Source organism: Diadema setosum, chromosome 7, assembly GCF_964275005.1.
Source record: "Diadema setosum chromosome 7, eeDiaSeto1, whole genome shotgun sequence".
NCBI classification, from domain to species: Eukaryota; Metazoa; Echinodermata; class Echinoidea; order Diadematoida; family Diadematidae; genus Diadema; species Diadema setosum.
In genome coordinates, this window is record NC_092691.1 from 26,160,973 (window position 1) to 26,174,101 (window position 13,129).

The 13,129-nt window shown below is 37.1% G+C and overlaps 1 protein-coding gene across 1 annotated transcript; it reads right to left on the reverse strand.

Moving 5' to 3' along the window:
* Nucleotides 1-258: 258 nt before the first annotated feature.
* LOC140231141 (fibroblast growth factor receptor-like) lies at nt 259-12,925 on the reverse strand. Its single transcript, XM_072311294.1, has 11 exons — nt 12,840-12,925; nt 8,266-8,449; nt 7,069-7,213; nt 6,191-6,370; nt 5,341-5,517; nt 4,251-4,432; nt 3,811-3,894; nt 3,181-3,395; nt 2,356-2,493; nt 1,353-1,506; nt 259-516 (listed from the first exon to the last, which is right to left on the reverse strand). Exons 1-11 carry the CDS (start codon nt 12,923-12,925, stop codon nt 259-261), a joined length of 1,803 nt encoding a protein of 600 aa, XP_072167395.1.
* Nucleotides 12,926-13,129: the final 204 nt, after the last annotated feature.

Sequence of the window (13,129 nt, forward strand, 5' to 3'; positions counted from 1 at the left end):
TATCCTCCTTCCTGGGCGGAGGTTACAAACAAACCAACGCCGATGAAAACATAACCTCCTCCCTTGGCGGAGGTAATCACAAAATACACTGTACTAATACTAATAACTGATTGGTATTCTTCAGGACCCCATTAGGGTAACAACTCTTGCTGGAATAGCAACAGCCAATCAGGAAGCTGGATTCTTGTCGTTGTCATGACAATTGCCATTATAGCAAGAGTTGCTATAATATCAACTTTTTATGAAAATATTTTTACATCAAGCAGTCTCGTCTTCTTCTTCGGCCGTTCTTTCGAAGACGCAGCCGCTGATATCGGCCAAGCTGCATTCGCTCTCGCTTTTATAAGATCGAAGTCGATCTCCAGTGCAGTAGTCGCCCGACGTTTTTTCGTCGTCGCGCTGGAATTCCCATCCGTCGACCGCTTCGCTCTCGCCCGAGAGTGCAGCACTCGTTCCAGACTCTCCCACGTTGGATGAGTAGCCGCCAGTGTGGATGATTTTCCTGGCGTGGTGGTCCTGCAGCACAATGGAAAAATTGTAATAGAATTGCTGTACATTACATTCTAGAGTAAACGTCGCAACATTTAACATGAGTAGCGTTTTGTTTTTGAATGTGCAAGAAAAAAGATCTAACAAAAGATAAGCAAAGCCACATTAAGACTGAATTCTGATAGAATGAAAGCTTTCATATAAAAAAAAATCATAAGATAGTCGACTTCAAGAATTTAGGTAAAAATTAGCGAAAGTAACGATTGGAAGAAATGAAAGCAGCTGTCAAGAACATGATGAAAAAATATTTCAAATACATAAGAGTGAGATATGTAAAGCAGAAAGGGGAAAATAACGAAGAGAAAGTTATTACATGTGAGTAGGATGATTAGCAACAACAATTTATGCTGTTGTTTTTTCTATTTATCTATTCTGTTGTCTTATTATCGGAAGTTGGCTTCATTACTGAGTTGAACACTTGTTCGTAGAGGCTCTGCGTGAACAATATACACATACAAATATGCACATACAAATATTGACACAATATGATATCCAAGGAAACGATTATAATACAACCTATAAGAATCTGTGATCGCAAAAAAGGCAAGTCAAATAAAATGCTTATTTTTCGATAGATCAATCATTATAATAGAGTAATATTACGTAAAAACAATCATATATATTTTTATGTATTGTAAAAATATTCATCATCTATATATACATATATATATATATAATATATATACATATTTATTTTTTTTTCAAAATCAGTACGAATGGCAAAATTTCAAAATCATAGCGCAGACAATTGAACTACAAAGGTAAATAACTTTAAATAACTATATTTCTTTTCTTAATTGCACCTCGTCAACTTTGTCGTTCGGATTTGCACTTTGAAAATCGAGGTAATCCAATTTGCTCAGCTCAGCTATTTTCCGGTCAAACTCTTCGATGAGCGAGAGGAACGACGGGCGGTCTGCACGATTGGTCAGCCAGCATCTGCGCATGTTCTGGTAGCTGGAGGAAAATGACGCAAACGACATGACCTAATGTCTATAAGCATACAGCCTGTTTCTTCCTCTCTTTCCCTCTCTTTCTCTCTCCTTGTCTTTCTTCTTTGTTTTTTTTTCGTCTCTCTCTTCCATGACTCTCTCCCCTTCATCTCTCTTTCTCTCTATCTCTCTCCACACATCAATTTACCCTTTAATTCCTGAGATGATTATCGCTGTCGAAATTACCAGTTGTTTCCTTTTTTAAAAAGGCATCTCTCAATATTACTGCTACCCGATAATTACAGTGGAGAAACACTAACTGCAATTCATTCAGTCTGCACGAAATCAGAAAGAGAGTAGCATATTGTATGTATATTTATATATTATGTATGTATAAATCTTCCAAAATGTGTTGCCAGTTTAGATTTAAGAATGAGTTGTAAATTAAGTACTGAAGAATCTTTTGAAACCTCTGATATACAGAAACACAAATAGGAGTATTATGTAAACAATAAAGGGCTTAATTCATTATTGGAACTGTGCTGTAGGTTTCTTTCATGTTTCTTTCCGATATTCTACGATATTAGCCTAAATGGCCATTAACATGCGACATATCATTGCTTATTTTTCTAATAAGATTTTAAAACGTCTTTTATGCATGTGACATATTTTGTGCTGTACCACAATGTATTGTTTATCTTTTAGAAACATGAAAACGTATACTGAACTAAAACTGAAACTGACCGATCTGAATAAACGGGCTTAAATGAAATACTTTTTTTTTTCACTGTGCCATAGGTTTCCGTCATGTTTCTCTCTTCTCCGATAGCTGGACCAAATTACACACAAAGCCTGAAAGTGTTCAAATACTTACACATCCATGGGACATGACTCCGGTTTCCTCATCCGGTAACCGTCCTGTACCCGTCGCATAACCTCTCTGCCATCCATTCCTTCATACGGCATTCGACCGTTGGTGAAGATTTCGTACAGCACAATACCATATGACCACCTACAACGGGAAAAGGACTAATTACGCAGTTGAAATTTGGACTTATTCATTTTTCAATTACTTATTGAAAATATCTAATTTGACAAAGAATGAGAAAAGGTTACAAAAGCGCACCATTGAGGTGGAAGGAAACAGCAAAAAGGTCATTAACACATTCTAACGTTCTCATATGGCATTAATTTTGTTTTTCTGTGACGGTTTCAGTGTGTACTGAATGACGCAGAGAACTAGGCTAGAAATTCTCAACAATTTGAGCATAGTATGACCGCCTTAAAGGGATGGTATAGTATTGGTGGAGATGAGGATTGATCTTTTGACTTTTTGCCAGATACTAAGGAACCACTTATGAAATATTGCAGAGCACATCATCATAAGGGGAATTCAAAGTCTATTTGAAGAGATTGATTCCAAAAGGCGATGAGTCCATCAATTTTCCTTTTGGAAGCAAGCTCTTCATTTGATGAAAATTGGTTTTGACATGGCTGGTATCCAAAAACAAATTGAAGCAAAGCAATCCTATTAAAATGTGCGTCCCAACCTTTATGAGTATTACCTGGTTGTGATCAAATAAACGTTGAATTCATTAGAGGTTTCTCGTTATCCCGCCGGCAAAGTTAGAAACCTGAAGCCAGGTCTCAACCAAAACTATACCGTCCATTATATCATCATTTACATTAGCCAACTTACACGTCACTTTCTATAGTACACTTTCCCTCTTTGTTGGTCTCCAAGCTGGCCCACTTCACTGGCCGGACTCTTTCAGTTGACAGCCGCTGGTAGCCGGTCTGGTAGATATCGCTGGCCATACCAAAGTCAGAGATCTTTACCACGAGACCCGCTCCAACGAGAATATTTCGGGCTGCAAGGTCTCCGTGGTAGAACCTCTGCGATGAGATGTAGTGCTGATGAGATTTTAGAGATGGTACGATCAAGTGTTGTTGGTTTTTTTTCAACACCATCGATCACATCATTATCTCACTCATTTGTATATTCATTACTCTACGAGTACTGTTCTACTGAAATAAGCGAAACTTCACAATTCATCACCTCCCTGATTTTATCCAGTTTTGATCAAAATGTTCATTGTTGTATGAACTCGTAAGATTTTACTCTTTCTTATTAGACTAACTTGTGCCTGGACTGGGATTAATTCAAGGGTTATTACATGGGAAGTTACTATGGAAAGTCTGCGAACATTTACTCAATAGGCGCGGTCAGACTGGCAAAACTTCGAGATCTTAAAGATCGCGATCTTAAACTTCTCGATCATTTGCCAATCTGACTGCGCCTAATGTGACCTCTATAGGTCTATCATACCATCCCGTTTGCAATCTGGCGCGATATTTGGTAGCGATGCAAGTCTGTTAGGTTGTAAATCCTGTCCTTTTCAACTTGTTCCGCCTGCAGGTAAAGAAAATTATGATGATAGTGATGATAACTATGATGATATTGCATGATACAGACACGTTGTATTTCAAGACGAGCTGCAGCAGCAGCAGCAGCAGCAGTGTGCAACATCAACCTGACATATTGTATCCTGCAACAAAGTAACATTGTGTAACAACATCATCAACTTCATAATGAGTTGCGCTTTATCTAGAAGCCCGTAAAACTGAAAAGAACAGATAGTAATCAGCGAAATTTCAGCATTTTAAAAGAGGTTTGGATTTTCAATTCTTTAGAAATCATGGCCTTGTCAAATGCAGATTCAATCGCAAATCTTAGTATTAAAAGGTGTGTGTCAAAAGTCAACATACCTTATTACATTTTCTCAGAAACCTGAGGAGGTCCCCGTAAGCGACGAGCTCCGTGACAGCAAAGTACGGCTCGATCACTGTGCAGCATGCCAACACGGCGACGATGTTGGGATGGTTTCCTATTTCAATCATTAGCTTGATTTCGTTTAGAAAGTCCTGTTTCATACTCCTTGTTGCATTCTCTGTGGATAAAGACGGGAAAACCCCCACAAGAGATGGTAACTTTACTTAGGGAAGGTGGACAGGATTCGATTTTGTCTGTTTGTTTGTTTGTTTGTTTGGTATATTTTTCATCTAACACAATTTCATATATATAAATCAAGATTCTTTTCAGTAATATCACATAAAATATCAATATACGGATGACAATATACGCGTGCACGATTCGAAGAAAGAAAATAAATGTGTACATTAATTCCATTAACAAAAATAAATATATATAATATATATCATATTTCCAAATTTCCAAATAATTCCCCGAAAAATTATGCCGAAGAAGGACTGCCACGGTGTAAAACAAATGTTTGAACAAGTGGCAGCCCAGGAAAACTTTGGAAAGAGTTCAGCTAGGGATTCAGCAAGGCTCGGTAGCAGGGTAGACTAAACGATTGAATGAATAGCCAAATTCATGCACGCATACATGAATGAATGAATAAATGCTCGACGATCATGCAAGAATTTTCTTCCCGTTTAAATAGTGGTGGTCTCACGAACTTGACAGAAACCAGGGAAAGGCGTGAAGTCGCGTTTGATCACTTATAGAATATTGTAGATGTAGTCGATACATATTTCTTTTTTAATTGGGTACCTTATTTGGTATCAATACTTAAAATTTGGTAATGCGAGTGTTTAGAGAATGTCTAAGATTTTCGCAAAGAATGGGAACTTCTTGACTTATCTTTGAATGTTCTAACTAACAGTTGTGTTCATGCCCTCTACGGCTTGAGTAACTATCGATACAGGTTTCATTAACTCACGTAATAAATCGTTACTATAGAGACGTTAATAAACTCTTTTATGACAACCAACATGCGCACCGCCTAGGATGTTAATTGCATTTACAACAGCTAACCATGAAAGGGTTAATTACCTTTAACCGTCTTGATGGCCACGGCAATTTCTCCCTTCTCCCCGTCAGATTTACGAAGGCGCCCTCTGTAGACGATGCCAAATTGCCCCTTTCCGAGGACTGTCTGAGTTTCAATGCGCGTATGTCGGACCTCCAGTGATCTAAAGACGGCATTCACGTGGCTCAGGTATTCACTATCTTGAATGTTTAAAAGAAAGCAAGTAATGTGAGTACAACCTGATCACAGCTACAAAAACAGCTCTCACAAGCAATGAAGATTTTGAAACGACAGTCTGACAGACTTGAGAATGCTCTGGAACAACTCAAACTTATCAATTCAGTTCTAATGTTTATCTTATGATAGAACGTAGATTTGTATTTTTTTGGATTGCGCTTTTCGTGCATACAAATTGTAAATGACACCAATCGATGGAGCAATAATTTTAGCTCAGTCGATGATATTCTTGTTTTGCTGTTTACAATGCCAAATGCCAAGCGACCAATGATTTGCGCAGTTTATGTAAATATGGCTGAAGCGCGTACTTCAGTTGAGTTTTGAGAGCAATCTGCCATGAGACAGAAAATAATCGCGGTGAGAGAAAAAAAATATGTGAAAGATACGTACTATCAAACACTTTTTGCTAACTTACACCGCCTGATGAATTTTGTTACAGAGTTACATATACGGATGGGTCGATTGCACCAACCTCAACGTTTGATATGCAAATTAGAATTCACATACACATACACATCTCGGGAATTTGATCCTCACTAGACAACATTTCAAACTCCTGGGACATTTCCATAGTTACGTTCTACTCGCTCTCGTTCCCGCACCGGTACGTCAACAGTATACATTAAGTTTTCTTACCGTCGCAATCTTCCTTCAACTCCACTCGCTGGATGGAATGTCTGGAAAAGATCGGGGCATTATGTGTCCCCTTGAATTTCGACACTCGGAACTGTTTCACGATCAGGTAGGAAACAACTGAGACGATTAGAAGTGACACAACGGCTGCAACTGTGCTTACAGTCAGCACCAGAGTCATGTCTGGAAGGCACAACATAAAATATATAACTTTACATGGTCACATAGTTATTATTCTATCTATACACAAAGGTGTAACTCATAATCAATGCATGAAAACATGTACATCTATGGCCCTTACACACAGGCAAGCGCGCACACACATGTATTGCGTTTTCACGAAGTGGCGAAAATGTAGTAAATATCTGATGTGAAGATTTTTCATAATAGACATGTATTCTTATTGCACATAATACGAAGATGTATAATGTGATAAGGGTAAAGTTTTCAAACGTTTTAAGTTATAATGTTATAGCCCTAATAAAGTCAGTTCGTGAGAAAGAAGAGTAAGCGAGTTGGCACAGACGTTGATACAGACCTAATGAAATTTTTATGTATGTTTTCCCCATTTGTAGGCCCTCCTTTTCAAAAAATGTCAAAAATGCAGACGGAGGGGTAAAAAAATCAAATTGTCTCACTGTATCCAGCGTTTAGTAGGCCTATTGTCTTCCCCCACCCCTCAAAAAAAGTAGAAGGCTGAGCTTAATATCATTCTAGCTTTGTGTGACTAAGATGACGTAGGCCTATCTGGTAAAATGATGTTGTTTTGCCACATTCAAGGTAAGAAACCAGAGTACTATATTAAAGATTTGTCATTTATTTTTTATGATGATTAGTATGATATAACTGAATTGAATCAAGATGAGGCCACAAAGAATTACCCTGAAAGTTGTCTGGCGATGTTTCAGTAGATGTCTGGGAGGTTGACGTCACTATCAGCGAGGACAAATCAGGGGTAGTGAAGAAGATCTGAGCCGCTGGACCACTCCCAAAGTCTCCTGAAGGAATGTAGACATAACACTCTACCTACAAAATAGTTTGGAGAGACATATAAACCCAAGTGAGTATATAGGAACACACTATCTAATAGTCAATGTGACAAATCTGGATTAATCATCTGGATGTTTCTGACTGATGATGTTTGTTATTCCGAAGGTTCGTTAAATCAGAAACAAACAAATTCGCATATGCTTTGATGTATCCACCCCCCCCCAAAAAAAAAACCCCAACAACAACAACTGAAATAGGTGTCGTTAATCAGAACTGTTCGTGGCGTTATTTAGAAAGCTCTTTATTAAAATCATTAAAGCTCGTTGCTATACTTGTTTTGTCTGCTTGCTTTTCAGGATAAATTGTGCTTGCGGTCATCCCCTATTTTACATACAACTTGAAATGCAAAACAGTGTAAAATATTAGAACCATAGCAATGTTGATGAAACTGATACTTGTAAAGACAAAATTAAAACAATATTGCTTGTAATCACAGTCATTACTAGAGAGCTGAGTGCAGTGTTTCATCAGCGACTGAAACAATAACATATAAATGTTTTGTATCTTTGTTTTCATCGATAAAATATACATAAATACGAGGTAGAATGTTTACAATTTGAATTTACCTCGGTGTAATATGCGGTGTTGGGTGATAAGCCGAATATGGTGGCACGAAGTGGCTGCGAGTCGTTCTAGATACACGTTTATTCGAATTAAAGGAGGAACACATATTATATCATATATCAGACTGAATTACATCCATACTATACACACACACACACACACACACACACATAAATATATATATATATATATATATATATATATATATGTATATATACATGTATATATGTATATATATATATGTACATATATATATATATATATATATATATATATATATATATATATATATATATATATATATATAATTATGTACGTATATTTACAAGTATTACGTACCTTAGGATTATTTAGACAGGTTAATTATTTACTATTAATTACATATTTTTGTGTATATCTATTAAAATGTCTGTAGTTTGATGTCATACAGTCAAGCAAATTCTAGACACACACACATTAGTCACCTGGTGTAGGATCGCTGTGAGATCGACCTTTTCAGGCTGTCCGACAACGAACGTATTCAGCACATGCCTGTTTATCTGACCGTTCACTTGCACCGGGGCGGACCAGCCCAGCGTGACGGACACCTTCCCCGGCTCGTCCAAATCAAGGTGCATGTCCTCGACAGAGACGTTCACGGGTTTGCCACTGAATGGGACAGCTATGGAATACAAAAGGCGTCAAGGGTCACCTATCTAAAGTTTCACATTGCAGATTCCCCCAAATTTTCTTTTTGTGACAAATTTGAAGAGACAATAATTCATTTGATTTGTGAATGTGACAAGGTCACCTCGATCTGTCCAGGAATATTAGTGCAAAAGCATGATTCTAATTTTAGTTTCACTAATTCAACTAAGTTGTTTGGTGTGTCATCTGACAAATTTGTAACATATTCAATCTTAGTGGTAAAATATTATAGATTTATTTGTCAGTTTAAAGATAATACAAAAAGAATTACTTGGCTAAGAGAAGGAATCAGCTTCATATACATATTACAAAGTGGCGGTTCGATTTCTGGTACCTAAAATTTTATTTGTGATCAGTGTACTTACCAAGACTCTTGTTGTTAGTGACAGTTTAATACATGTACTATCTCTCTATCAGTGCACTCAAAATGTAATGCAGTGTACGTCATGTTCACAACTCATATGATTTTTAAGTAATTAGGGTCATGGAGTCACCAAGGAATGGCTTTAACCGTGATGTCTCAATAGGTTAAAAGTTGTTATGTGTATTATTTTCCGTAAATGTTTCTCTTGTAGCTTTTCAATTGTTACCAATTGTGTGGAAATAATGTGATTTGATTTGATTTAATAAAACATATAGAAAAAAAATCGGGGGTCACACTCTGAACAGCGCTCGATGGAGACGGACGTGCTGCTATAGTTCTCTTGGATCTGCAGCCACCGCCCTATTTCCTCGCCACCACTCCATCCTCATGGATGATTTTCTGCCTTTTCCTGCGTAACTTTCCCCGCATAACACTTCACTTCCAGCCCCATAGTTACATTGATTCTAACGCCTTTAACGAATTTTTGAACTCAAAGGTTGAATTTCATTACATTTGGACTTTGTTCGAATTTTTCAATTTCAATATCAAATCTAATTTTACATTTCTGAATGGAAACTACGTAAAGTATAAAAAAATATAATGTTATATTATGTCCCAGTTTGATATACAAGAAAAAAATAGAAACACAGAACACAGCGGTCGATGTGTCAGTCTTGAGCAAAGTAAAAGAATGCTCCAGAGAAATACGATGGAACCTACTTAAAAACAAGTTGTGGAGATTAGGTCCCAACAGAAGCCTAGTGTGATGGTCAGGATGAGGAGCACAGAACAACCTAAGACCAAACTAAAGAAAAATAATGTGAAAATAAATTGAACTGAACCGAAATAATGGAGCAGTGAAAAAATGATTCTTCTCCAATCCCACCCTCTTCTCTGTGATATGCTTCACAAAAATAAACAAGAGTGCGGCATACGTGAAATGGATATTACTCCGTAGGCCTAAAAGAATCAACCGCGATACCCTTAATGACAAATAGCAGCTGAATAGAAAAACAAACAAAAACAGACATGTTTATTATCAAACAGAAATATTGAATGTTTATACTAATGTATAGGACTTACATTGGTTTCGACAAAATTCTTCATCACGTGTCTCCTCATAGCAGTCTGTTGGAAGACGGTGAAATTGAGTCACTTCAGATGATCAATCTTCACTTATTTACATTGCATTAGATTTATGGTCTATCTCTGTTGAGCAATTTTATTAGTTTTAGGAATGGCAAATCCGAACTAAATATTTTTTTCTCTACACATACCTACGTATAATGAAGAGATCTTCAATTTTGTTTTGGGTCTAAATCATCAAAATGGTCCTGGTCATTACAGTGATGGATATTGTCTAATCAAAATTTTAATTGACTGCATTGTTTCGTTTATACCATCGACCATTTGTTACTTAGATCTGGTCTGGTGCTTTCTGCAATAAAAGCTGTGAAAGTCATTCCAATATTCACGAGAGAAGACATAATGATAATTTATGAGGTATGTAATAATTGACCAATATATTGCTTACAGGCTTTCCTGAAATATTAGAAAATGTATTACAATACGTTTCTTGCATCGTTGTAAGTCAGTGTTTTGTAGATTTTCAGGTTGGATTTCGACCAAAACATTATACTATCTACACTTGAGGATCAGGGTGATGGTTATAATATTGTCAGTAGGTTTTATGTTTGGCTTAGCGTGCAAATATTTCATGGGAGCAAATATGATGGAACCGTGCTGCAGACCCCTATTTCTTTTCCGTCAATCCTTCTCTCTATAGGTATATATCCTTTCCCGATGTTTCTTTCTGGTTCGCCCTATCATTATCACGCACAAACAGACTAAAGTCACACCTGCAATTTATTTACTCGATAAACTATGAAAACGCCATTAGATATTTCTCAATGTCTCTTTACAGAAATCATAAAGATATTTTCTATATACCGTCTTTAAGCAAAAACAAAATTTGATATATAATCGATTCTTAACCCGGCTGTAAACTTTAACAAACATACGGTATCTTTGCAGAAGGCACAATCGATCAACGTTTACCTGGGGCGAGGATGTCGTTCACGCATGTTGAATATCTACTGAGCACACCACTCGTCTCATTGTACCAACCCACCTAGAGAAAATGGGGGCTAGGCGTTAGTCCATTGCACAAGCTGAATTCATGCGTATTGAGCCTGAGCTTCAGTCTAACAAACGTTTTTGTATTTGATTGGCAAAATTGCTAATCCGTTCATGGATTTATCCCCTAAAGCACACATGCATCACATAAAATAATTACGAATCACAACAAAAGGAATAACCGTCAAAATTCCTTAGTAATTAATTTTCATTATTGATTAAAAAAAATCACGGTTGTAATCTTTATGAACAAGTGCTTGTCAAATTGTATGCAAAGAAAATGCATGTAGTTGATAATGATTTTGATGAACCATAATAATATCATCATAACAGAACATGTGCCTGCATTAAGAAAGATTTTTGTTAAAATCAGCTTTAAAAAATAACTTCTTATTTACCACAAGATTTGAACAATTTGTTGCAAAATAATATAGGCCTACTATTTATCTCTTTTTTTTTAAACGTCTAAAAACAAACAAACCAGGAAATATACTGAAGACCTGTGTACTTAAGCCAGCGAAGAGTTGTGAGTCTATGATTTATATAAAATGCATAGAGATGTATGCTGACGTATTGTGTGGATTCGGATTAATGCACTAGTAATGGAACTGGATCATCACTGTCTTTCAATTTTGTACCTCAAATGTCAGAGTGTAACCGAACGGAACAGCCTCCGCGTAATAGTAAGGATGCATCTGTTTAAAATGAAAGGTAACAGCGAGAGCAAGTTAACATGTCATAATGGTATATGCAAGAAAGGCAAAGAGAGAGGGTATGATCTTGATCTAAATCGCGTCTACATTATTTTCAAAATGGTTGAATAGCATAAGCTTTATTTGCCCATGCTGTATCAATCATTCCAGCTTTCTGTACTCAGATAATGACTGAATTAAAACATATAGCCAATAATGCCATCGACATCAACGTATCATACCATACAAAATATTCATTCGGAAATTCCATCCATGTTAAAGGGTGTGTACAGTTCTGGTCGAGGTGAGGATTTAGCTTTTAACGTTTTGCGAGATATTCAGAAACCACTCTATGAGATGTCAAAGAGCATGCAGTTCTGAGGGGTATCAAAAGTTTATTTGATGAAAAATCGGTTTTGAAATGGCCGAAATATCCAAAAACAAGGTGAAACAAAGAGATCCTAATAAAGTTGTGGCATGTCGCCTTTTATTATTAGCACTTTTTTGGATATCTCAGCCATTTGAAAACCAATTTTCATCAAATAAACGCTGAATCCTTCTTAAAATTGCATGCTCTTTCATATTTCATGAGAGGCTTTTCATTATCTCACTTAGGAATGTTCTAAACATGAGTCCCCACCTCAACCAGTACTGTACAGTCCCTTTAATTTAGTTTGTATTTGCTACTGACAAAGAGCTCATTGCCTGTAGTACCATGTTAGTTTTAGTATCGCTAACCCAGTGTCTTGCCACCATCATCATATAATAATAGCATTTCCACGTATAACCATTCACACACATTGGTGGAGACAGGCATTGTCGGTGAAATAAATGCACAGAGCAGGATTCCTATATGGAATATTCTTCTAATAAGGGGCAATTCTGGACTCGTTAGAAATTAGACGGAAAAGCACGTCAGTTTCAGTGTTATTTGTTCAAACGCAAATACGACAATGGCCCATATCCCAATATATCTGACCAGTTGTTGTTTTGAAGTTTAATATTCGGCCGAGAATGGCATTATGTTTTAAACTTTTAGGGCTGAAGATTTGAATTTTGGTCGTTTCGGTACACGATAAATGGAAAATTATGATATGATGACGAAATCAGCTTATTCACCGTCCTCGGATTTGAATCCGCATCACCCAGCACTGCTTACCGCTTAATGCCCCAGTCACACAGTGCCTTACGATGGGTTGCGTCCGTCGCCGATAGATACGGATGAGTGGACGCAGGGGGACGCATCGTGGACGCAGGCATCCGCAGGGTCGTATGTAGACGTAACCTTCCGTAACTAATCCGTAAAGAAACGCAAAATGACGGCGCCAAGCCTGCGAAATTTTGAAATGTTCAAAATTTCGCAGAGGGACTCCACGGATGCAGCCTTACGCAAGTAACCGTAACTAAACGTAACTATCCGTAACTGAACGTAACTATCTGTAGCTTGGA